General features: G+C 34.7%; 2 protein-coding genes across 2 annotated transcripts; both read left to right on the top strand.

Moving 5' to 3' along the window:
• The first annotated feature begins 8734 nt into the window (after nt 1-8734).
• Nucleotides 8735-22228, top strand: LOC113503557 (SKI family transcriptional corepressor 2). The gene is made up of 9 exons (XM_026885587.1): nt 8735-8827; nt 9020-9305; nt 9825-9966; nt 10203-10457; nt 10687-10859; nt 11098-11224; nt 11504-11660; nt 20830-20983; nt 22090-22228. Exons 1-9 carry the CDS (start codon nt 8735-8737, stop codon nt 22155-22157), a joined length of 1455 nt encoding a protein of 484 aa, XP_026741388.1. The 3' UTR covers nt 22158-22228.
• A 1760-nt stretch (nt 22229-23988) lies between these two features.
• Nucleotides 23989-26777, top strand: LOC113503318 (60S ribosomal protein L17). The gene is made up of 4 exons (XM_026885178.1): nt 23989-24078; nt 24280-24369; nt 24787-25059; nt 26533-26777. The coding sequence occupies exons 2-4, from the start codon at nt 24289-24291 to the stop codon at nt 26740-26742; spliced, it is 564 nt and encodes a 187-aa protein (XP_026740979.1). The 5' UTR covers nt 23989-24078; nt 24280-24288; the 3' UTR covers nt 26743-26777.
• Nucleotides 26778-27160: the final 383 nt, after the last annotated feature.

Here is a 27160-nt window from a genome sequence, read left to right on the forward strand (position 1 = left end):
TCATAAAATGTTACTACGAGTCCTTTACTCTTTTAAACCTCTTAAGTTTAGGTGACACCAAGCACTTTTTATTAATGAAAATATAGCAGTAACAGGAATATCAGCCTCCTTAACCTCCTTTAATTAAATCTGGAACTGTTACAACTAGAAGAAGCTTTTAATTTCAAGTTAATTTCAATCTTAAACCCTCAACCTGTCTGCAAATATTTCGAGATATTTTTTATCTCAATCACAAAAAGCACAGTTCAGAAAGTAGATCCGATATAATACAAATACATTCGAAAAAATATTTAATACTTGTTCTCGTTCTCGCGGTGCCTCTCCATCTATTGAAGGTTAGCTATCAGCTTATTGTAGTCCTACTTATAAGTAACTCAACGGAATAGTAAGAGCTGGAAAAATCATTATTTTGTTGTTCTTGAAATGGTTTAAGGTTCATTGTAGATCATTTCTTTGCAAAAACCACTCTATTAATATAAAACGAATCTATGCAAATCCCAACTTAATAACGCATACTACCAAACATACAAAAACCCAACATACGTATAAGCTACAACACAATCGTATTACATATAAAAAACAAACCAGTGAAACATAACGAGGCAACATCAGAAGCCAACAATCGTAATAATCTCGATTTTAATCGAACGAGCCGCGCGAACGAATTATTCGTTTATACTTGTAATTTCAATCACAAAATTAATTCAGTACTCGCCCGCCTTAAATAAGTGCTGGGGCCGCCCAATCGATAAGTTGAGGAAGGTTGGGCGGGCGGGAGGTTGTGGTAAATAAGGTTTTGGGCGGCGGTTGATTGGTCGGGTCGGTTGTGGGCGGGCGCGGGCCGGGGCGTGGTGCGATTGGTCGGAGCGATGTGGGACAGTGTAGCGCGAGGCGCCGCCGCACGCGGGCTGCTAGACATGTGCTGATGTGTGTGTAGTGCCGATACAAGGTAAGCAATTACATTTATTTAATTTATTTGTATTTTTTTTGCCATTTTGTGAATTAAAATATTAGAAAATTATTTACGACGGATTTATTTTATTATTATTTTTACTATAATTTTTTCACCATTTTTTTTGGTAAATTATAAATTTGAAAAATATTTAAAATTGTAGTAATATTTGGTGACAACAGTTATACTCATTTACCTTACTTTAATTATGCTACGGTACTACGCGCGTAGCACTACGGCTACAGAAGTTAAGCAAAACTCGCTACGTTCGCTGAAATGTTTTCAAAGTGAACTTCTTTCTGTAACTATTTTATAATACTGGTGACTATCAAAATATGTTTTATTTATAAAAGAAACAACCATTGCGTGCTGAATTAGTTTTTACTAGTTTTGTGCCTATGTTTTTTATCGTTAATAATTAATTAATTAATTATGACTGAGACACATTACATCTAACTGAAGCAGTGGAAGTGTAAAATGGTTTATTTATAATCGGAACAATTTGATAACCAAGCTTTTCGGATGAAATAAGTACATGCACCGCGTTTATGATATTTTATTAACTGCATTCATTTGTGTAATTGGCATTGCACAACTAAAAACAATCGTTATTTTACTGGGCTCCTGAAATACAATTTATAATTACCTAGAATTTTTTTGACGTTTCTTTCGGCGCAACGAACACAATATTATGTTAAAAAGTAAAATGTTTGCAAAAAGCGCTAATTTCTAAATATCTCGGAGATTATAAGATCCTGTGCATCGGATTAGTTTATTTTAGAAGATATCATGTCATGATTAGCTATTGTTGTACCAAAGTTTAAAAGAGAACTCGCTGAACGTTCCTCTAGCCCTATATAACGTATTCCAATGTTTTTTGTTTTCGTGTATATTAAATCGTGCCTGTTAAACTCTAAACCGGTAAGATAATATTTACAACCGCGGCGTTAAAAATCAAAATTCATTTATTCAAACTATGTTTCGTTGAAACAACTTGCGGAAATTTTAAACTACCAGTTTTTAATTTATATTCTGCTGTGTGTGTAATTTATATTTTTGGTGGCCCAAAAAAAAACATTTTCGGATTAATAATATTATTATCAATTTCTCAAAATTACTTTCAAAACTTAAAAACGGGATAAAAGAAAATACAATTTAGAAGAACTTACCGTTACTAATCATTACCGTCAGAAGTCATTGCCTCCTTAGATTACATTTTGAACAAGACAGATAAGCGGAAGATTTAATTTTTGTCCCTCCTTAAATATACATGGGAGTGTTACATTGTTTAAAGAGGGGGAGTTCCCTGGAGGGCCTATAATTGAAAGACAAACAGGGGAACGGACGATTCGCGACGAATTCATTATTTCTACATTAAGTTGGTACGACTTGACATCGGCGTCATGTAGATTGTGATGCCCGGGATCATTTGGGGATGGTTTCATAATTTCCTTCGATGATTCAAAATTAAAAAAATGGTGCTTTTTAAAATTTGTTTTTGTGTAATTATGGGTTTTCAGGGTTCGCCGCAAATAATTAGTTTGATTTTAATGTTGCATTGTAAGCATCGTTTATCTTACTTGTTTTGTATTGTAGTATTTTTTGTAGGTAATCGTATTTCGTGATAAAAAATAGTCAAATATTATTGTAGTAACTACTGTAAGGCGGATACATTATTATGTGCTTTATAAAGGTTTACTTTAACGTATTTATCGGTATTTCTCAACTAGTTTCGGACTGAACCGGAGTCCTCAATCATGATTTGATACGGCGGCGGGGACGCGAGTAAAACAGACTTGCAATCCCGTGTTTAATTCTTCAATATATATATTTTGATTCCGTTTTCTTTTCAAAAAACCTTTACGTAGGACGATCTTGATTCAAACATTATTCACAAAAGACCTGCAGATTCATTTACGATTTGAATCACTCTTGTAACATTCTCTATTTAAAGAAGATAAGAAACATTGCATCTCTATAAAATTCAATTCTCTCCAGTACCAAAAAAACCTGTCATTTTGGCATTTAACTTTTAAAATGGCGTCGCGTTCTTCTAACTTTCTTTTATGAGTTTTCCTTGAGAGTCTTTCGTAAATTGTGTTTATAAAGCTGTTTCATTGTCAATTCGTTTGTTTGGCCCGTTCTCGTGAAGTGGATTATCGGTTTGTCAATTTAATAGCTTGTTGGGGGACAATTGATTTGTTTGTGACGTAGGTTGGGGGGCCCTATGTTCTATGTTGAGATACCTATTGATTGAAAGTCCTTCGTGTCATGATTTGTCTGTGGGCTTTAGTATTAGCTTAATAACTTATTAAAGTCTTTGATAAGTTACATTTTTCTGTCATTAATATTTATCGTTAGCTAAAAAGTCAGCCAGATATCTTCGGTCTTCAAATTATGATGACGTAAATACTTAAAACAGATTTAAAATTTTAAGGAATCAAAAAGAAATTTGTTTCTTTCTCCCAACATTATTTATGCATAAGATTCCGCATCTCCATAATAAACTTAATAATATCAGGGGAGAAGTTAATAAAAAGTGGCTTCATACAAAGTAATTTTCATCAAATCAGTGTACAGATGTGATTTCGTCGGCGCGGACGATTCAATTACTTGTATAAATAAATTCCGAGACAATTTACATGTTTATGCCTCATTTATACAATATAAGGGATGTTTGCTTAAGCTCTCTCGTTTGGAGTTCAGAAGCTGATTTTAAAATGTGAAATTATTTAAATTTGTAAAAGAAGTAATTTTATTAAGAAGTTTTCAAAATGACTAAGATATTTTATAATAACATGTAGGTAAAAATTATGTCTATACGGGACTAAGACTTTTATTACTGTTGAACAATTATTTAGTATGAACTATAAATTACTTTTAAGGTTTAAAAAATATACATTTTGCTTCGTAAAATAAAGACACTAAGTAATCTTCAAGCAAAATCTCTCAAAAGTCTTAAAACACAATCATAATTATATTTAAACATAAAACAAAACCAGGTATATCAAACAAAACCGACATTCGGTTCAATTTTAAACAAATTAATTCACAAAATTAACAATGGATCGGATTAGTTACGAATTCAATTGTGCGAAAAATCTGTTGAGATTTAGCAGGGCTGGCGGGTCATAGCGACCGGTGTGTCAACAGCGCCATTGTACATGACTGCGTCGAGCGGCGGAACGGTTAGAACTTAACGATGGCGTGTGCCAGGAGCCAAGCAAAAATAATACTTTATTAATATGATTTTTGAATTTTAAAATATTCGTTTTGAGGTTATATGTTTGATCATTCTCGATTTAGATTTAGATTATGATACTGCAGTTCAAGCAAAGGTAATCTAAAACTATTCTTAAAACGATAAAAGTAGTCGCCTTGAAGTGTTAAAAATACAGATTTTAAATGACCATTCAATCAGGGGAAGAGATAATTTTAAAATTGAGATGTATCTTTTTAAAACTAGAAACCACCTGTGTTTCTAGTTTTCAGTATTTGAACAGCAACTTTTATTACTAAATTCCAAATCGTTTTTAAAATATTAGTTTTTGTTACTAAGTAGAAACGTAGATATTTAACTTAAAATAAACGGACATAACACTACCCCGTGTACCCCAGCTCCCTGCCTAAGGCTATACTGATTAAATATGAATCGACGAATTAACTCCGTGTCTTCGCCCGTCGACTCAATTAAGCGAACAAAGTACCAAAGTAAATAACGCCGGCGAATTAATTTTGTAACGTTTTGAATTTGTAGGCATGTTTAACGTTGTATTGTTCGAGAAAAGCGAGGATTATCATTCTAGTCATTTAGTTAAGGGTAGGTCGTTATGAATGTGTGTTTTCTGACGGATTATCAGGGATTAGTAGTGTTTGCTTCTTGGAAAAGAAGTTCTTGCTTAGCTGTTTCCTTATTATTTATTTTGTTAAGGGTATAATCTTTGGTAGAAGACTGCAATTAATACGTCGGCAGTTGCCATTACAGTGGTTATGTTGCCATAAGTAAAAAAAAGTAGGTACTGATTGTTTCAGTTTAACCGTTCTACTTTAGTATTTTTGCCTTTATCTGAACGATACAATTTTGAAAAGAACGATTAAGAAAACTTTAAAGTTTATGAGAATAGCAACTTCCCCTTTATACATAGAAGTGACGTCACGCGTATGTATCATTCGTTGCTCCTTGATTGATTTATGTAAACTTATACACTAAACTACAAGACGCATATCACATTGAAAACAATTGTCATTATCCCTATTGTAATGTATCGTAAAAAAATCACAACTCTGAACCATTTCTTTTTTATAACAAACAATCAAATATGTAAAAAGCTCAGACCATATTATATTTTGACTTTTAAAATCGCAACATTTCGTTACGTGTCATAAAAATTTCGAACCCGGGCCCCCCAAGCTACACAACAGACACTGAAGCGTAACAATGGATCCGAATAGACCAACTGCTGTCTTTATAAAGATTAAATAGTATGTCGGTACACAAAACGGACGGATCTCAAAGGAACAACTTGTTATAAGGAGCGAACGTACGGCTTTTGTAGGGTGACCAGGTTTTGACGACGTTTTTTCTGGATTTTCATTTTAATAATGTAGATTTTCATTAGTCTGGTTACTTAGATAGTGGGTACAAGTGCAATTCTTTGCTAATCAATGTTTTTTATGATTCTTGTATCACAATTAATAAACTATGTATTTGAATAGCACTGGGTTGTGATAGACAAAATTGGCGATAGCGTGATGTAAAAGATGGTATTTGAAGCTAGCCCCAAAATGCTTGGAAAACGTTTAAGTGCGAATAAGACTCTCAGGGTATCGCACAAATATCACCAACCTGTAAGAGATATTGGTTGACACCCCATCAAACTTACGACCGTAATCATATTTTAATTATTTCTTGTTTTATCGGCAATACGGCAGCTACGATAGCGGCAATATAGAATTAGAATAATTCTAATACATAAACTGTGTAGCTTTTCCGGACCTTCAGTAACAGCCTGGTGACAGACGGATTGACGGACAGACAGAGTGAGAAAATTATTATACATACTTGCTAACTTTGAACAATCAAATCAAAATTAAACAGCATTAATATCAATAAAACATCGAATACGAATTCTCTATTATATTTGCAAATAACCAACTAACCAATATCATGGTCACCCTACCTTACCCAGCACACTTGACACACACAGACTCTCGAGTCCCCTTTAGTTACGGATTATCCGGGAAATGCACAACATGTTGTCACTGCGGCGATCGGTTGCGGGCATTGTGCGTCGATTTGTATGGACACCCGATGATCGGTGCTCGAGTAACACTATTTGTTGTCTATCACATACTTTTGTACGTTTGTATGTTTGTACTTCGTTTTGGCAATCTGTTTTGATTTTTCTTTGTGATACTGGTTGAAGTATTTTGTGATTGCGAAATGGATGTTTAAAGGCTTTGCGCTTAATGTATTGTTCTTAGACGAAATATCATTACATAATACAGTATAGGTACAGTTAAACTCAATTTAATACGTTCTATGTTTTTATGGTACATTTTAAGCGTACTTTGTAATCCAACGATAAGCTCTTTGGATTACACAGTACCCATTACAGCTTAAATTATTCAAAATTAACCATAATAATGGCAAAAACATATCAAACAACAAATAACCGTGAAACAATTAAAATAATCCCGACAACCATACTAAAAGAACAGATTTCTTACAAAAGAGATTTGTTACGTTACAAGTGTACACATGTGCTCGTGTACCCCAGGGATGGGGCTGGGATGACCCCCGTACACCATGTACCCCAAGTATCGGAGATATCAACACCATATGGCCCACTGCAACGACTTATAATTACAAGTGAATATTATTCGATGCATTGTCCTCGAATCTACGAGAATTGTTGTCAGCTGAACCGTGAAATGTAAAAAATGATTAATACGGTATACTATAATCTGTTTTTGTGAAGAAATATAGGAATTAAAATGCTTTACTTAAATTCGAGTAGTACTTAACAAAAATATTTTTTTTACTGAATTTAAGGTAATTTTACAATACCTAAGTATAAAAATATTTTGATTGGACAAATGATTTTGGTATTTAATAAACGAAAGAGGTCGTTTTACTCTAAGCGATCACGCCGCAATATCTAAGTAATCAAGATTTAACAGTTTTTTCATTGTTTCGTTACAATTTCGTTCGCAGCCGTAAAATAAAACTTATCGGAATAACATAACAGAACTATACAGAAAAATAATAGCATTTCATCCACAATTCTAAAATAAATTACATCACCAAAAAAACGTATCACCACAGAATCAAGTGATTCCCCTAATATATGTAACATATGCGCTCATTACATTATATTATTTAACTTAATCAATTATTTTGGCGGCTTTCACAACTCGTAGGGGTGACACAAATTGACTAATCACACCCTATAATGATCGTTGTACGTCTCAACGCGGACCAACCCTATTTGATTTTGTGATTTAGGACAGTTTTAAGTGGTGATGAATCATTTTTAAATGTAACATGTTTTGTTGTTTTTTGAATGTCGAAGGGGAAAATGGGTCAAGATTGTTTTGAAAACTGTTTTTTAGAAAACAATAAATACTTAATAAAATAATAAAGCAAAAAATAATTTACCTTTATTTTTCTTTCGTTTTATCAGTACATTGCTTATCATTGTGAGGTATATTTATAGAGAAATAACATTTCTTTTTTTCTATCCGTCTCCACTGGAATATGTATTTCTTGGTATCAACATTGTCAGTTATTCTAATATATATTTATTGTTCCTAGCCACAGCTTCCAATTTTAAAATGTTGAACGCGATAATTTCAGATTTTATCCGTCGGAGTAAGAAAAACTATTATTGGAGTTTCTGTCTGAATTTAAAAGAAGTGTAGTTTACACAAACCTTTTTGCGAGTAAAACAAGCTAAGTTGAACCGTATGACACCGCTAGTTCTTAAAAACACAAATCTGTCGATATTAAAAATATCTTGAGACATTCGGATGAGATAACATATTTTAGTATTGAACAATGCAATCTCCTCTAACAGAAAAACTTGCAACGCATCAACAGTTTCCTTACCGAGGAAGTTTTGAAGCAATTAAAGTAAACCTCGTAGTTTTAATGAAGTTGCAAGAGTACGTGCTATTTCGTTCATCTAAGTATTTTTCTCTCCTTTAGTCTAAAAATCGTACTTATTGTTCACACTTCTGACGTAATTAGTTCTTACCAAATTTTATCACCTAACTCCGATCAGTCTTGGTTTGTCTCTCTTAAATTCTGCAATTGTTTCCATTAAACAAAACTGGAACAAAAAGTCAATGAAAGAATAAAAAAGGCCCTAAAGGGGCGGTTCCCCATACATTACCATTCCCCTCAATATACCCAATTGATATTCGATACAGTAAGTTCACACGCAAACTGCCTATTTGTATACAAAACGATCAGTTTTCTCCCAAATTTATACGATAATTCACACCGTGCAGTTTCATTGTGCGGGAAAAGTAAATGAAGTCATTTTATTGGTTATTGGTCTTATTTGTTGCGTTAATGGAATGGAATGGTTTTGGTAATGATGTTTCTTTTATTAGGGTAGAATATTAACAGCTATGTTTTAACGCAAACTATTATATAAAAATCTGGTGTATTCAAATGTGAGACATATAGAAGCAGTGTTCAAGTCTAGAGATAAAACTATACCGATAACTTTAATATGATTGTGTGTCATTTAAAATGTATATTTTTGTTGTAGAATGGAAGCGACAAATTTAGCCCTCTCACCGCGAGAGTCTCTCAAACCTAGAGGAGAACACAAAGCGTTGCAATTAAGTGGTAAACCCAATCAGGTAATCATTTTGTGCTATTATATTTATTTTTTGTATTGAAATGCAATATACGCTTAGTAAAATACATGTATGCTTTCGTTATTTCATCAAGATCGCTTCCTTCAACCGACTTCAAATACCGGGTCCAGTTTGACAATCTTTTATATTTGTTAATTCAGAACTTCGGACTCAGTAGTTTTTATTTGACTAATAATATTATTAAACTACAATACTACTATAATACTCCAATATTTAACCCAAATATTCGTCCAGGTCGGCACAGTCCTTCTATACGGGGTACCAATAGTCTCCCTGGTGATCGAAGGCATAGAGCGTCTCTGCCTCGCTCAGATATCCAATACGTTGCTGAAGCAGTTCTCGTACAACGAAATACACAACCGTCGCGTGGCGCTCGGCATCACCTGCGTGCAGTGCACGCCGGTGCAGCTGGAGATATTGAGGAGGGCAGGAGCCATGCCTGTATCTTCACGACGCTGTGGTGAGGATTTTTGAGGATTTTCCTTTAATGTATTATAGAATATTAAGGTTAGGCTAGTTGTGGAAATCTCGAAGCGCTACATAGCGTGGAGCGTCAATCCTATTTAGTATAAACTCAACTGAAATAAAGAAGTATTGTTTGTTAGGTGTCCGGCCACCGCTATCTATGCTGATATATGAAGCTGTAGAGTTTGTCTTTTTGCTTGCTTGAACGCACTAAAGTCAAAATCCAATGATTCGATTAAAAAAATATCAGTCCCGTATATTGCGTAGAGCTATAGGGCATATATCGTCACGCTATGACGCTACTAGTATAGCAGTAATAAAATATGTCACAGACACGGGGCGAAGATGCACTTTGAAACTGCTAATGAGATTTTAAAATATCTTATCTTATGTCTTTATTATGCATCTGATTGTGGTATTTTTAGGAGTGCTCTATCACTTTCTTTTTAAGATAATAAATAAGATTCTTTTACAAAACACTTCTATTCATTCTGTATGGGTAATTTAAATCCAGGTATGATAACAAGACGAGAAGCGGAACGTCTTTGCAAGTCGTTTCTCGGAGACAACGCTCCTCCCAGACTGCCCGATGACTTTGCATTTGCCGTCCATCATGAGTGCGCTTGGGGATGCCGAGGTGCTTTTTTGCCAGCCAGGTATGACTCGTTATCAATAAACCATTAATATGTTTGTTTCTTGACGGTTCTTCTCCATAAGAATGACATTTTGGAACCAAGCATGTAGAGACATTACTGTTACGTTTTAAAAGCGCCTTTAAAACGGCATATTTGAAATAAAAACTTATGATTTCGATTTTGACACTGACATATTTACTTAATTTTGATTAATGGTTATAAATATCGTTACTTAAATCTCGATTGTTACTTATTAGGTACAATTCCTCACGAGCTAAATGCATTAAGTGCGCGTATTGCGGCCTCTTCTTTTCTCCAAACAAATTCATATTTCACTCTCATCGAGTTGGACCTGGAGACAAATACATCCAGCCTGATGCAGCCAACTTTAACTCTTGGAGACGCCACATGAAGCTCAGTGGAACTCCACCCGAAGAAGTGGTACATGCGTGGGAAGATGTGAAGGCCATGTTCAATGGCGGAACGAGAAAGAGGATGCTCTCGGCTGCTAGGTGAGAGCGAGATAAATATGTGTTTGTTCTTTTGTATATTCTTATATTGATAAGAGAGGAAGAGACCATAAGATTTCATAATATTCTTGTAGAGTGCGCGATTAGAGCTAAAAAAACTGTAAAAGAATGTTTTTAATATTTCAAACTTTTTAGTTTAAGTAAGATGGAAAATGTAAAACTGCCTTATAAAACGTCTATTTATATAGTTCAGCCTTAAATTGTGCTTCAGAAGAGTCCCCATTCGCAGGCCCGAGTCTGAGGCCAGTGTGGAAGCGAAGAGGCCAGCCGCCAGTCCACCTAGCGCGCATGCCCCGGTACCGAGACTGGCTGACTATGTGTGGGGGGCCAGACTGCCTTTACCCTATGCCCTGCCTTGGTTGAAACCCACTTTGTGGACCCCAGGTAAGAAATGATAAGTTAAAATCATTACAGATGTTACAGATTCATGTTTTATTCGGTTGTTTTTGAAACTGACTATTTCCAATATTATTTGTAATCCGATATCAGGTTTTATATCCGACTAGGTGACCCGGCTTTACTGTTGATGACAATGAACAGAGAAAATTCATACAAAAAAAAACATATTACATATTTTTTCCTCATACTCTTTTTTTCTGGTAACGACAAACATTTTCTACAGGTGCATTAACAGCATTAAGCAGTGTGAACTCTATAGAAGAGCCTCGCGCCTTCCGTCCAGTGAGGGGTCACCGGCTGGAGTCACCACAACTGTCCCCAGTCATGTCGCCACCGAGGTCACCCACCAGGTAAACTTTTGAATATTGGAAAGGTAGCAGAAAATTTGCCATCAGAAAGTTCAGCTATGATATTGTGAATAACTCTCAAATTGTAATAACATTGAAAAGATTGGAGTATCTCGGAAATACCTAGGCTTCAAGCACTAAAAAAAAACCATTTAAGTTTTTTTTCATAGGGCGTCACTATTAAGGACTCATTATTTATTACCTCAATAAAGAACTGGAAAGTTCAACAATGAACGGAATCAAGTCAAACTGGCTGATATATAATTGGTTTTCTTTACCTAGATCACCACTTTCATCATCCCCGCGGCGGTCCCCGCTCACCAGGTCTCCACTTCGGTCCCCGCCGCCGTCATCGCCGACGCGGTCACCCAAGAGTGACAGAGACAGTGACGAGAGCGTCGATATCGAGACCACGGAGGAAGATCAGCCGAGGAATGTGGTGAGTGACAATAAATTTTAGATTTACATTTTAACATTAACTTTGTGTGAATTCTTTTTTTTTTCTATGTTCAGCTGTGGACCTTGATAAGCCAAATCGATGGATTGACCTAAAGCCATTTATTTCCTTAAAATTGATTTTATCAGTTTTTTATTTCATCATAATGAACCCTTAAACAATTAATTTACAGCACATATCTAATAAATAATTAATTAAAAAGCTCAAGGTAAAGGTTCAAAAATTACCAATTACATCGGTTACGATCCACCCACACAAACTGATATTGCCAAATCTACGAATAAAAAACAAACTGTATAATTTTTAAAACATTTCAATCATGAAATACTCAATTATTATGAAATAAGTACTCACATAGCTCTACAAAGGCTTCTATTTAGAAAATACTACTCAATACTCGCAAATAAGTCGGTGAAATAAGTCAAATCCTTTTATAACTTACGTAAACGTTTCTCAAAGATGCAATTTAATAGTATTGAGTGAATCGTATTATCCACTTGAGTTGGATTTTTCTGAGCCCGAACCAAACCGAGAGAGTTAGATCCAATTTAAAAAGTTCGAAGAGGAAAAATTTTCCAATCACCCTGTACGTAACTCGGTAATCGTTGTGATTAGTTTTTTTGTTCACCTATTTAGATGGTTGAGGTCATATTTTCTTATTTTGTTATGAGATTGAATATACTGAGAAATATATGAATGTAGACGACATCAATTTTAAATGTTAGTGCATACACGCTCCGTCCAAGCATGGTTCGTGTACATTAGCCACGATATACGTTGATTACCTACTGGTGTTTTATTAAGACTCATGATTAAACATTAAATAACTTTAGTCTCTCTTTTTGTTTCTCGTAATCACCTATTCGAGAAATAAATAAAAAGTTAAAACTTGTGTAATTAATGCATTGATTAATTTGATCCGCCTTCAAAGATTAGCCATTTAATTCCAAGCGGTGTCCGTCATTCTCGCGGGAGTAAGCGCCGCCATTTTATCAACATGGCTGCCGTTCGAGGCTTTTGCACGTCGTAAACTCTGTAATTACTGGCGGGACGAATTCAAATGAACTTCATTTCGGCTTTAAATAAGAGAAAATGTTTAATTTAGTAGCGATCGGCTTCGCGTGGACCAATTAATTGGGGATTTCCGTTTAGTGTTCGCTCAGTACGGGATTTCGGGGTTTCTTTTTTTCGCCATTTTGAACATTGAGTAAGCTTTCGCGTGTTTCAGACTGTAATTAGTGAGAATAAATATTGTTTATTTAAAATTCTATGAATAACAGCTGTGGGTATTGAGGATACATATTGCTGGTTACAAGCACTTTATAGAAGTAGGAAATAGTGAGGACAAAAATCCTAACTAAAAAGTCGTATGCCTACCAGATTCACTAACAACAGTCGTACACAGTTTAATTCTGTCATACCAACATGGGCTTCTTTCTTACGAAAAAAATACGATTGACTTGACCAATGCTTGAAAAGTAAAACTTCACTCAATTTTAATTTTAATGTTAATGTGCTCTCTATGTGTAATGTAGAGTCAACTAAAAACTTAATAACCTCTGCAACTTAGACAGTGATTGAGTATACATAAGGCGGTTACGCGTCTATAATGCAAAACTGTTTCAGTTTTCAGTTGTACTTAGTTCGTGGTATTCAGTAAAGACGTCTATGATCGTAAGCACGTTATTTACTTGTGCTGAATGGGTATTACGTTGTAAATAAAAGAGGCGGCGGCGCTTCTCATGATTGACGTAAACGTTAGTAATTAACGCGCTTCGAGAACCCTACCGTTAATCCCTTCAAAGGACATGCTAGGGTTGCCACCGCGACGTTCAAGTTAGTTCTTGTTATGTAAGATTCATTATTTACTCAGTAACTATGCAGTAGTGAGGTAATTGAAATGGGCACTAAATAAAACAAATAAGTTGTAATATTGTTTAATCATTTCTTAATTGTTTAATGTCAATCTTTTATTCATGCTTTTGACACATTGTCATGATTAATGTAAATTCCTTACTGTAGTGTCTAAACTTTGAAACAAATGACTTAGATAAGGTATAAATAATTATCTAAATTAAAAGAAAACTATGTCCTTGATTCAGTAGGAAGTGACTTATGTTTTAACTTAATAACAAAATGAACATTCCTTGTTATATTCACAAGGTCAATGTATATTTCTTTTATGGAAGTCAATTAACAAAATAACCAATAACATTAAAGGACAAACAATTACAATCAAATCGACCCTATAAATTAAAATAATGAACCTGAACGCCTGAAGCTATCGTAACAACAAATATCTAGTCCGCATAGTAATAAAACAATTAATATAGATTGCCAAATCAGAACTGGGATTAAAATGTAATCGCTAAAGCCGGGCGGGGCCGGGCGGCCAGTCTAGTCTATGGAAATCGGCTTAGTGTTCACACCGCGGGCCCCGATTATAGCATCGATGCATTGTTCGGAAGCGAGGGCTTTGTCCAAATTGGATGGACGGTGGACCATGGCTCAAGTGTTTAAGTGTCTGCGATTGGTATGAAGTCTAAAACGATTATGGAGGTGAGACGACGTAACGCGTATGTGACGTCTCGTCTCGCTTTCGTTGATCTTAGATTGAAATGCAAAGGTTTTGAACGATTTTATATCAGACAATAGTTCGTTACAAATTATAAAACGCTTAGTAATTTTTACTGTAAATAAAACGTAAGAAAAAAGTAGGTACAAATTAACATTACGAACTACATTACATTATTTTTATTTTCAAGAAATATTGTCAAAAAAAAATTTCAAGATATCAATAAATTTAATCATAACTTACTTTATTATAGGAGACAGCCCTAAGACACCAGCGCTGTTCAAATTAGGGCGCGTTCACAAACATGCAGTCGACACTCGATCATAAGCCTTCAATACTTTAAGTCCGAGTTACCAAGTTATTGAATTAATATATTAATACCATCCTTTATGCTTAATTAATTGATAGTGGACATCCCTGGTACCTCGCTTCATTTACTCGTTCAAAGAGAGTTCGGAATTAATTATTCAATTGTTTTATTGGACGGTGATAAGACAAATGAATATATTTAATTCGTCATATATTTTATTTTATTTAGATTGAATGTTTTATCAATCAAATTTATGGCTGACGAAAATTTTATTTATTAGAGCTTTGGGAGTCGAGTAAAAACAGAGAAGATTCATAAATGAACGATTTATATTATCATACTAGGTATTATCTAATGTTTGAAAGAAATCACATTTTAATCGATTTCAATAACTGGGAAACGAAATAACGTAAAAAGTAGGCAGATACGTTGTAAATGTTAGAACAAAATTACACCAAAATCAAAATGTAGGTAACATCCCAAGACCTGTAATACATCTCCAAAAATCTCTACATTTGTAAACACTTTAACAAAGACCAACAAAACGTAGCTCAGAAAGACGAATGGACATAATCCTCGGGGCGAACATTAAAGAAAAAACACGCTTTACCGACATAAATACTTTTTCAGTGTTAGTGCGAGTTCGGTAAACGGATCACGTACCTAATAGATACTTCAGGCGGATTTCGCGAAACGATTCAATTGGCCCACTTGATGTTCGTATAAATCACTCGTCGTGTACAACTTCCACTTTGTTTTAGTCACGTAGAGATTATGTTTGCGAGCGGTGTGTTTTTACTAGCGAGAAATTGATGCTTTTTACGTTTTAACCGTACGCGGGTTTTACAGATTTGGATGTTGGTTTTCTTTTTTTTGGAGTCTGGACGTCTGGAGTGATTGTGCCGTTTTATAGAAGGGTTGATCACACTTCAATGTAATTAACTACTCTGTTTAGACGTATTCTTGCGGGCACATGATACCTAAATTGATTTTATTTCTCGTCCAAATTTCAGCATGATAAACTTACTGTGGAGGCGAAACTCCTTTCAGCGATAATCGTCAACATCTATATCTCTATTCCGCGTTTTATTAATCATACATCGGATATAGTACCTAGTACCTACCTGCATTTATGAAAAATTCAGTTACAGAAAAACAAAAGACAATCAATATTAGATTACCATGTCCTTTACACTCACGTACCTATCAATTATAACTGGACGCATTGTCGAACTTAATTGAATTAGTCTAAATTGTCTAAACAATTGATAGTACGCAAGCTACGCAATGCTGTGCCCTGGGGGTTCCTGGTGTCCCCCCCCTATGTGATGTCCCGGGGGATTGCTGACGTGCACTAGTTAATTACACGCTTCACACGCTGACGTCACAACGGTCACGTATGCAGCCAGTTTGACGTCTAACTCTTTTTTAATTCCTTATGACACTTGGTCAATGAGGTGAATGAATGGTGACACGAACCTACTTAGCAAAAGTTAAAAAGTTCTGTCTTCTTCAAAGGATTTTATTTTTGCCTAATACTTATTTCTAATCTTGGTTTGAGCGTTTTCACTCGACGGGATACCACATTCAAATATGCACATTAAAAAAAAAGAATTCTTCAATCAAATGTTGATAACGAGTTTTTATATTAAATTACCTACTTACATTTATTTATTTTAAAGAAGATAAAAACCTAAAGCCCTATAAATATTTTGTCATTTAAACTAAAAACTAGGTAACCTTAATTCCTACGTTTGTTCAACACAGAAAAAAAGAGAGCTTCCATTTCCAGTCTACCAGATGGCTCTCGTTGACCTGCTCGTGAACTATTTAAATATTACAGGAGTTCCGCTTGTTAACAAGTACCGTAAAGTATTATATAACGGTGGACATTGTTCCGAAAATATTACAAACGATGTTACGATATTCAAATAACGAGAAGCTCTTGTCTAAGCTACAACTGCACAAGTTGATCGATCACAGGCTAAGCAACGATTGATACGGTCAGAGACTAATACATGTCATAACGGATTAATACATGCTTTGGTTAGAGGTACGTTACATTTTCAGTCCCGATATTTTTATACATCTTTGACAATCGTTGGAGAGAGTTTAAAATTATTAATGATATTGTTATAATGTTACAACTCCAATTGTGTTATTCAGGATAAATCTAGTCGTACTCCAGTGATGCAATCAAAGCCTGACGTCAGATTTACCGCTTTACGTCTTTTAAAAAGGGATAAATGAAGTAAAATAATTAAGTTGAAGTCTCGGGTACCTAATGAATTTTCTTTCCACCAGCCAATCTTTGTACGGATGTGTATAAATTAGTTAAGGGATTGCTTTGACAGTAAAACCGTCGAACAGACAAACATGAATAAAAAAGGTTTTTTGATTGTAAAAAATCAAACAACACCTCTAGGACAAAACGATTGAACGTTATCTATTGTTTACACAAGTAATACGTAAAACAAATTACTCTCTTTAAACAACAATACACTTCTTTTAATAAACAAAAGCCCATTTGTAGGGGAATCAATAATTCATTGGAATTCAAACGAAATTACTGCGACAATCAAATTATTGGTGTCCCTGTCTATACATCAGTCATAAAGAGATCCTTATCAAAATAATATTAAAAGTTTGCTCGTCTATTTGATAACAATGTTTTATTTTCATTGACAATGCTAACATAGCTTTATTTTGTCTAGATTTTTATGATACCTGGTAGATTTAAATATCCTACTAATATCATAAAAAAAATACGATTGATGAAATGTGTAGGAGGATGTAGACTGATAAGAACACGTATTTTATCGAAACTCCCACCTTGTTTCTACCTTGCTATTATGTTTTCTTGGAATTTCATAAGATCCTTTGAAGCTTAAGCACAATAAAAATGTTCAAGGTTTGGCACTTTAAATTTTAACTATCTGTTAGTTGAGTCAAAGGCTTTCTATACAACCACTTCTAAAGATCTAGTCTATTATCAAGTTATTTCAAACAAACATAACATTTTATATAACAATTTTAATTTTTATAAATAATATTAGAATCGCACAAAACCTACAAGATGTTATGATTATCTGTGCTCGCCGTTATTTAAATGTCGTTGTGACATTTCGATATTTTTTTATTTACCTCATTTGGGATTTGGCATTTTGGCCCGCCGTTTTTATTGGTTGCGCCGTGTGCGGAACATTAATTTTGTTGTTCGCTTGTGGGCCGCGAAAATGTATGCCCCTAGTCCTTTGTTGTCGTGACGTCATTATTTCACCCAAATGGTTTCTTTTCTCTTTTATTGTTAAGTATCGTTTGCGTTGCGATAATAATTATGATTGCTTTTGCGTTGGCAGATTGTCATATATATCTGCAGATACCCGAGATGTCGTTGCTTTTGTCTTCCACGAACTCATTTTAATACATATTTTTTAAAGTAAAATGAAATGTTTTTACGTAGGTATACTGTCATAACAATCATTAGTTTCGTAATTTCTACGAATCTGAACAAATAAATATCCACATAAGGGACTATAACAACGGTACGTCGGCAAAATGAACCTTATGTCACAATCAATACAAATGCAGATATTGTTGACTTCTTGGTACAACCGATTTAAAAGTACCAACGGGACTGCTAACACCTCTTGAAGACTGTTGAACTTGTTTGTAGTGAGCTGTCTCGCTTCAGCAACCGCATCAGGGGAGGTGGTAGGCCCCCGAACCTTATTATTCTCATATGATTTTATACCTCTCACAAGAAAATAATGGGGCTTCGAGAAAAATATGGTATTCATTCGGTTCGTAGAATTACTTATTTACACAATGACGTTTGAATTCAAAGACTTTTTAGAGAACTATAATTTGTAATTTATAAAAAGTATGTGCACAATTTAAAAACCTGTTTTTTACCCTTTTCTTGACAAAAAATATTTTTGTTGGTTATTAAAAAGATACTCCCACATTAAGGATTTTAATCCTGAGGACACCCAGACTAAAGACAAGCCTTCGTAAATCACACAAATGATGACCCTAGCGGGGATCGGAGCCGCGACACGTCGCGTACTTCTCTGAAGTACCCTGTAAAACTGGTCCTCAATCTCACTTAAGGAATAACATGTTTATTAAGTTGAAACCCACCTAAAAGTCCAAAATTTATATCCGCATTAAGGTAACTATTTAGATCAATGCTAATCAATCATGCATCCAGCTTTTATTTTATGTCTATGTTCTATTCTAAAGCTGCAAAAGTACAATATTTTTGTTTGCGTTTAAAATAATTGATCTATTTCATTATCTACACTTTTGTTATCAGTACAGAGTCTGAAAGTCATAACTAACAAATAAGTAGGTTTAATTGTACCAGTTATTGTCACGCGACGTATTGAAGTGTTTTAACTGAACCACTATACATTATTTAACTATGTTATAACAGAAGCTTTGTGCCGGCATTGAAGCCGCGTTACGTAAATAATTATATGGAACCGGCAATGAATAGTTTAGTGGGACTCACAGAGCTAGCATCGAATAGATATGTACAATTGTAAATTGATGTGTTTTTTTTTTAAATAACCTGTTAGTAGAAAAATGTAGAATTTATAAATCTGCTGCCATATATACCGTCTTTGGGCAGTAACTTTCTCCAAGACAGTGCTGGTGTTCTCTGAAGATACGTTTCTTAACACAGAGTGTCTTGTTGCTTAAATTTTTGTACCTATTTCAAAACTAACAATACTGAAAAAATGCTGCGGTTTACTCATCCATATTTTGCGACATATCGGGATTGCCCGACTAGTTCGAATCATAGTTATTTGCGACATCACCACTAGGGCAGTCCGGTCCGAAACTAGTCGGGCAATCCCCATAAATACACGTGAGTGAACCCGGTCGCATTCGTTTCGCATCTTTTCAACATGAATCATTCACAATAAAGTTGCCAACAATATTTGAAAGCCAAGTTCCATAGCACTCATCTCCCTAATTTATTTGAAATTGCCCTGTCTAAACGTTTTAAGTCTACAGTTTGTCGCCAAACAGTGGCTTTTAAATCAAACAACAATAATTACTATGAGCTTTGTTCGTTGGTAATGTCACTATCTGTATAACTCGCGAACTGGCTAGCGATTCCCAACATTTACTGTTTATACAATAAAACAGTGAAATGATGAACATTCGCGATTATTGCGGTTAAATACGTGATGTTTTGAAGCGTTAATTGTTGAAAGTACGAAAGCCTTGATGGAATTTATAAACTAATGAAATTGTTGAAACGAAATATTGAGAGATTACTTGATGACCAAGATGAGTTTAGCGTGTATTATTATTATATATTCTCAGCGTCACAGAAAGTTAAAAAGAAAAACAATAAACCTTTTAGTTTATACAACCTGAAAGAAAAATAACCCTCGCTGAATGCCATGTAACACGGTGCCTCGCTTAGCATCACTTATAATTTAAGTGGTGTTGGAGATCGGGTGCAGTGTTTGACGAAATATACCAGATTGGTATTTATTGTATTTTCAAATTTCTGTTTTCAATTGAACCGCGTAGGACAAGCGTTCCAGCGACTCAAAAAATCCTTGGTGCGGAAGTCGTTAAAAAAAACATAATCACAAACAATTAAAAATGTTAGCACTAGAAACTTTGACAAACAATTGAAATCGGTGAAATATAACTGTTATTAGTTAATTGATAGAACGAAGGGGTAGTTTGAAGTGCCGTGCCCCATCAGATAGATACCTCTCGTGTCTGTAATCGGAAACGCGCGTTTTTATCGGGAACCACTATGAAATACCGATTATTGTTACTGAAGCATACTTAATTATACACTTTTATAAATGTATTTGCATGTGTTATTCGTTATTCCAGATTATGAGTTGACGATACGATCGTTGGCTAATCGATATTGCCCTCCATTTAGTTCAAACATGTTATTGTTGAAGAATCGATTTTGTGTTTTTATTCCATTTGTCTGTTAACTTTTTATTAGTCTTCTTGATTAGCAACATTGAAAAGTTACTGCCACTGTTATTTTTGTTGAATGACTATACAAACATACCTAGGTACATACACCTTTTTAGGGCAAATGCTTTGATTAATGTTTAATATCCATGATTGTCCCCCTCCCCAATGGTAACGACTAAAACTTAACTAGACGCACGCAAAATGCTCTTCTTGATATAAAGACCAGTTGTCTTACCAAAGTCCTACCTGCATTCAAAAACCTACCATACCCCACAATAAATGAAGTTGATTTCCCACAGGCATGCACTTGGCCCTGCAGTACGGTGCCAGCTCGTCCTGACGACCACTGCTGGAGCGGGCTGGTGCCGAAGGTGGAGCGCGACGACGAGGCTCGCGTAGAGCCGTGGCGGCTGCCCGACCTGAGACCCTCGCTGCATTATATACATGATCGTGGTACGTTATGTGGATATGGTCTCTTATTATTTTTTAATAAATTCTATACGTTTAGGGTCTCGGCAATTATCCAGAGTCTCACGAGGTCTATAAGATTAATTTCCTGAGTACCAGCTAATGTTATCCAAATGGGACCAGGCATTTCAATGTCAATAAATTATAAATATACCATATTCTCAAATTTTAACTTATTGAATTTGTAATTAAATAATCTTAAGTGTTTTCATTTATTTTTTCTCGTTTTATTTGTTACTGTAAACTGGAAATTTCAAACGAAGGAACAAGTTCAAGTACCTAAACAAATGTATAGAATGTAAATAGTTTTTACCTTGTTGATATTTACGGGTACCTATTGAAAAGCAAAAGCTTCTCCAAATGCGAGTATTTACTTCACGAGACTACAGTTTTCTACGAAACATTACTTCCATCAAACGATTTCGTAATAATTCAGGGAATTCGTGTTAATAATTAAATCATGCGAGCATATTTACTGTAGAACTAATTGGCTGGCATTGAGGGCCGCAATTATATTCGGATTATGTTCACCGAGTCACCGCTACCTGGAGACGACGATCGATACTCACGTACATTTGACTTATTTGAGAGTTCCGACCTGTGTTGTTAGGATTTCAGAACTTAAAGCTTTTATGAAGACTTGTTTGAGGTTATTTAGACTCTAGTTGAGCATTATTGCAGGATGTAGATACTATTTCAGGGAATTTGCATCTACGCCGGTCTGAAAGATTTTTAGTAGTTGTTTTTTCATAGCCCGAGTTTTAGACCTCTTTTACGTCACTTTTTAATAAGTCGTTCGTTAATATTGTTTATCTGTTATATAATTTATTTTCTTAACGCTCCAATCTCGAGTGTTGGCAATACTGCCACAATGAAAAAAAATATTGCTAAGCACAGTCTAGTCTATTCTGCGTGCAAGTGTTAGTCAGCTTTCAGTAAGCTACCTGAACGACAGGAGAGGCAGACAAAAGACAATCTGCGATGTCGTGTTCGATTTGTCTCCCCTCATATACTCACACCGCTCACATAATGTAGATATATTTCAACAAAGTCAATCATAAATTGTATATTTTATTTTTATTTTTTTTCAGATAGAGACTGCGTAGCTTGCGTTGCTCCTCTGCCGCTGCTGCCACCACCTGCACCCGCGCCGCATTAGCTAATAAATTGTACTAAACATTAATATGTACCTAGGTTCATGTAGTAACTCTACTTTGAGATATCTCTCAACTTGCCAAAGACTAGGTCGCCTACATATCTAGTTTCCTTATCTATTATATTACATGTATTAATATCTACTTTACATTGCGTTAAAAAAAAAGAACTAAACCGAAGACACCCAAAGATCAGATTTTTTCATCTTTGATATTAGGTCAAAGTGACCGCTACTAAGTTGGTAACTTATACAAATTAACGTCATTATAATGCTTGAAGATTCCATAATATTTATACATATTGTACAGTGCAATACACTAAACAATTATACATTTGTATAATAACATTAAAACAATAAATTTTACTTCAGATTACTAGGCTGATTGATAGATGGCGCTGTGTGTGATCTTAGGTTTGCTGAGTGTTACCACACTGTAAAATAAACCACGAAGTTAATAATATTAAAAAAATTATACATGAATTAAAATAACTTGAGTTATTATAAATATCATAAATCTTGTCATAACTTTCTAGTCCTGAGCACAAATATTTAAGTAGGAATATAATATGTGTAGCTATTACTCCTATGTAATTATTAAGTATAGCTGATTAGAAAAAAAAACTTGAGTGTAAAATAAAAAAGCAATTGTAATGAATTGAATTCATTAATTTATAGAAATAGTCGTATTTAAGAAATGTAATCTAGTCTATGGTTCTAGTCGATATTTGTAGATGAAATGTAAAAATATTTAAATAACTTATAGGAGTTGAAACTATTTTACTGTAAATAGCTAAACTTTATTCTGTAATAAAGACTTGTAGTGTTAAAATTTACTTCTACACTTTTGCATTAAAATAAAATACCTTTCGGACGCTTGAAACAACAGCTTAGCTCGAAATCAGGGTTGTAAACATACATTTTCAAAGGGTAGCCCCTGAATGACATATCGCAATTTACTAATATTTTATGTAATAACTGTATGAAACTGTAGTCATACTATAATATTAGCAGCACAAGTAATAAATAAATTATGCAAATTAAAATTGAAGTCTTATTTTTCTCTTGACATTATGCCCTAATGATTTTATAAAGTTATGGCTAAAAAGTGATCTCATAATATAAATTACTTTATATGATTTCCTATGATAACATAAAAATATATATAATAACCAATAAGAATTAATCGTTAACTTATAACATTAAATATAACTTAGACAGCAGTAGCAGTAACAGTATGAAAAAAAAAATTGCCGTATCTGATATTGACGGCGGAAAATAAGGATTGAGTACTAGCAACGCCATCTGCTGTGTTATTTAGTAAGCGACTGCAGGTGGTCTCCTGATTCTTGATATTGACACTTGTTGGCAAACTAAAAAATAGTGATTATTTACATGTTGTATTGTTATTGTATACTAATAAAACTATAGGTTTAAATGTTTGGATGTAAGGATATTATTTTGTTACTCTCTCCCGCAAAAAAACACTAAACGGTCTTAGCCAAAACGTGGTACACAGAAGTTAATTTATTTCCGTGGTATTTTTATGGTATTTATTATCCGATTTTATATTGCCGTGGTATTAATTCACATTTGTTGTGGGTTTATCCGCGTGCAACAGCTAGTTTTCAATAAAGTTATTTGAATTGAATAACAAAAAAAAATGTTTAAACTGTTAATAAAATAAGGGTTTGAAATATACCCATTTTTTAACCCTTATTTTTACGTAATATTCATTTATAATACTTAATTTTTCCATTATTAGTCTCAATATAGAGCAAACTCTTTGATGACATTGCAGTGTGACCATAGTCAATAGATGTGTTAATAAATATTTTAGCTGGCAACTGTTGAAATTTTGTCAGTGTCAAACGTGTTGTCAAAACTTCTTGTCTATTCCTTTTCCTGTTAAATTTTCTCCTGAGAGGTTGGTTTCGTGTTTGTTAAAATCTATTTTAATCGTGAAAACTATTGAGTTTTGAATAAAACCCAGTTATGGTGTATCTAAGAACAGTGTATCCTTACTGCACATGTGTTTATTTCATGAATTATGTGAAAAACCGGAATGTTATAAAATGATAACCTATGTCTCAACAGCGTATGAAACATTAGCTGCTCTGTGTTTCAGAAACTAAAAATGGGTCGTTACTCTCGGGAGCCTGATAATCCAGCGAAGTCATGCAAAGCGCGTGGCTCAAACCTCCGTGTTCACTTCAAGGTAAATTCCGTGTTATATTTGTATACATGTTATTGATTCCACATGGAGTGGTATTTTGCCTCCCAAATTACATACTTGTTAATCATGTTAAAGCGGTCTAATCACTAATAATGTAGGAATCTGTTTCTTGAAAAGAGTATTATATAGCAGATTTCACAAAGCCGATGTTTTTCTAGGTTAGTTTGACATCAAACAAGTTTTCCTAATGATGTTCTAACATCTGCGAAGATTACTTTGCTGGCAAATGTCTGTACAATATTTATGCGATCACTGACAATTTAACAGACTGGATAGAAATGTTTATTTATAATTTATAGACGCAACACACTTCTTATTTGGTCTCACCAGTGGTCAACCTCACCAACCCCCAACTTCTCACTATATGAACTAGCCTAACCGTCAATTATTACTTTTCAGAACACATATGAGACGGCGATGGCCATCAGGAAACTGCCCCTGCGCCGTGCTGTCCGTTACCTTAAAAATGTGACAGAAATGAAGGAATGCATTCCATTCCGCCGCTTCAACGGTGGTGTAGGCCGATGCGCACAAGCCAAGCAGTTCGGTACCACACAGGGTCGCTGGCCCAAGAAGTCCGCAGAGTTCTTGCTCCAGCTTCTCAGGAATGCTGAGTCAAACGCTGACTACAAAGGCTTGGATGTCGACAGGCTGGTTATTGATCACATTCAGGTAAGCACACATTGTTACTGTTCAACACTATTTATTATTTGCATCTCATTTTATTCACGGGATAACTATAATGGGAAGATACCTGGTTATTTTTAAAGGTGTGCATGGATAATCACAGGTCCACCATGCAGAGGCCTTATTGAGAAGTTAATCTTAACTAATCTTAATTCTTTTTGGACTTTTTCAAAGTAAATGCAAAAATTGAATGGTATGCCGTATGAGTCAAAATAGTTAAGTTATAATAAGTTAGTTCATTCCTAGATCCTAAGAGGGTCAGTTCCTAAGATTTGCTGGAAAAGTGGCATCTGTGTGAGCGACTAGTGTTACAGAGCAACAATGATCTCACCACTGTGGGTCAAACCCGGGGTGTGATACCCAGTTTGTAATATAGGTTATTTAGCTATTTGTATTATTTATTTTTTACCAATACAGTAATTCTATGGGTAAGGTAATTAGCCATACTTAATGTGTATTTTATGAATATGAATATAAATTGATGATAATTCTTTCAACAAAAAAATTACCTTACTTTTAATTTCACACAACAATTTGGCAAAATCTTTAAGTATTTATTGATTACAAACATACCATATGATGACCATATCAGTTGTGCCTCCTTGTTAGATTTGGATTTGCTTTTGTAATTTTATTTTGTTTAATTCATTATTTATGAGGGTCATTAATACTTCTCTATAAGGTTTTTATTTATGTATTTGACTGAATATCGAACTGAAAAAAATTACAAATGCATTAGTTGTAAAAAGAAATGGCTAGTCTTTGTCCTGCCCTTTAAACCCTTAAAATTTTAATTAAGTTAGTTTTATTAATAATACTGCTGCATTCTGATAGATCCCCATACTAAAATGAAAGTAATTAATATGTAATAAATAATGTAATAAGCACATTCTCAATGTATGACGAATGTTAGAAAACCAATACCTATGTGCCTGCTGACTTGCTAGGTTAATCATAATATCAGCTTGAAAATGTTACACATCTCTGGAAGGCCTCTCCTTTAGGATATAGATAGTTTAATCACGTAAAAAAACCTGTAGTTTTAACCTATTTCATCCTCTATCTTGTGCTACCAGAGGTACCACTTATGGTATTCCTTTTAAATCCATAGTTATGGGAAAACCTGTCCTTTTACAAATACATATTGCCTTCAGCTTGTCAGTGTGACTACTCTCTTGTTATCACTGTTTTCGGAAGGCATACATCAACAGTGGTTAACATAAAGAAGGGTTTTCATAGATCCTTCTTTTCTCTATCACTTACAAAACTTTAACGCTGCTGGCAGTAACTATGAATAATAAAACTTGTTTGATATTTATCGTATTATTTGCAGTATTGCAGAAATTTCATGAGTCAATGGTTTTCATTAATTTCTACCTTGTTAGATATACCGTGTTAGATATACCAGTCTATATTCCTTAAGAAGACCCTAACTAATTTAATATCCCATTTGTCCAGGTAAACCGCGCCCCCTGCCTGCGCAGACGTACATACCGCGCTCACGGTCGTATCAACCCCTACATGTCTTCGCCCTGCCACATCGAGGTGTGCCTGAGCGAGCGTGAGGACGCAGTCGCCCGCGCAGCACCCGCCGACGACGCGCCCGCCAAGAAGAAGCTGTCGAAAAAGAAGCTCGCGCGCCAGAAGGAAAAGATGATGAGGGAATAGACATTTAAGGGTTAATAAAAACGATTTTACAATCAGCTTTTGTTTAATTTTTGCTTACAACTAAATTGTGCCTAAGAAATTCCGATTTATTATTCAAGCTCGTTAAGTTATTTTCGATCTCTGCTTCTGGTCATTTTTATCGCTAAATTAAGCGGCTGAAGGCACCATTCACTAAGAGCCTATAGCCTACAGTTCTTTCGACCTGGCAATATTATCAACCTTCAACATTTTGTTGAAACCAAGCCAGTCGCCTTTACAGCCGGATTGTCTGGCCACTGTCGAATTTCATGTGCTTATATATAGCCCTAACTAAGTATTGGCATAAGTGCCATTCATTTACAAGTTAGCAGTTTTAGATAATAGGTTCAGTAACGAGATTTGGGGTGATAGGTCTAACAGGGTATAAGGAGGCTACTTC

Source organism: Trichoplusia ni, chromosome 19 (assembly GCF_003590095.1).
Source record: "Trichoplusia ni isolate ovarian cell line Hi5 chromosome 19, tn1, whole genome shotgun sequence".
In the NCBI taxonomy this organism is placed as follows: Eukaryota; Metazoa; Arthropoda; class Insecta; order Lepidoptera; family Noctuidae; genus Trichoplusia; species Trichoplusia ni.

What these genes read in the sequence shown, in the direction of transcription:
- LOC113503318 (XM_026885178.1), top strand. Translation starts at nt 24,289, where the DNA reads ATGGGTCGTTACTCTCGGGAGCCTGATAATCCAGCGAAGTCATGCAAA. An exon ending in ACCTCCGTGTTCACTTCAAG is followed by an intron (nt 24,370 to 24,786) that starts GTAAATTCCGTG and finishes ATTACTTTTCAG; the next exon opens with AACACATATGAGACGGCGAT. An exon ending in TGGTTATTGATCACATTCAG is followed by an intron (nt 25,060 to 26,532) that starts GTAAGCACACAT and finishes CCATTTGTCCAG; the next exon opens with GTAAACCGCGCCCCCTGCCT.
- LOC113503557 (XM_026885587.1), top strand. Translation starts at nt 8,735, where the DNA reads ATGGAAGCGACAAATTTAGCCCTCTCACCGCGAGAGTCTCTCAAACCT. An exon ending in ACCCACTTTGTGGACCCCAG is followed by an intron (nt 10,860 to 11,097) that starts GTAAGAAATGAT and finishes CATTTTCTACAG; the next exon opens with GTGCATTAACAGCATTAAGC. An exon ending in GCATTATATACATGATCGTG is followed by an intron (nt 20,984 to 22,089) that starts GTACGTTATGTG and finishes ATTTTTTTTCAG; the next exon opens with ATAGAGACTGCGTAGCTTGC.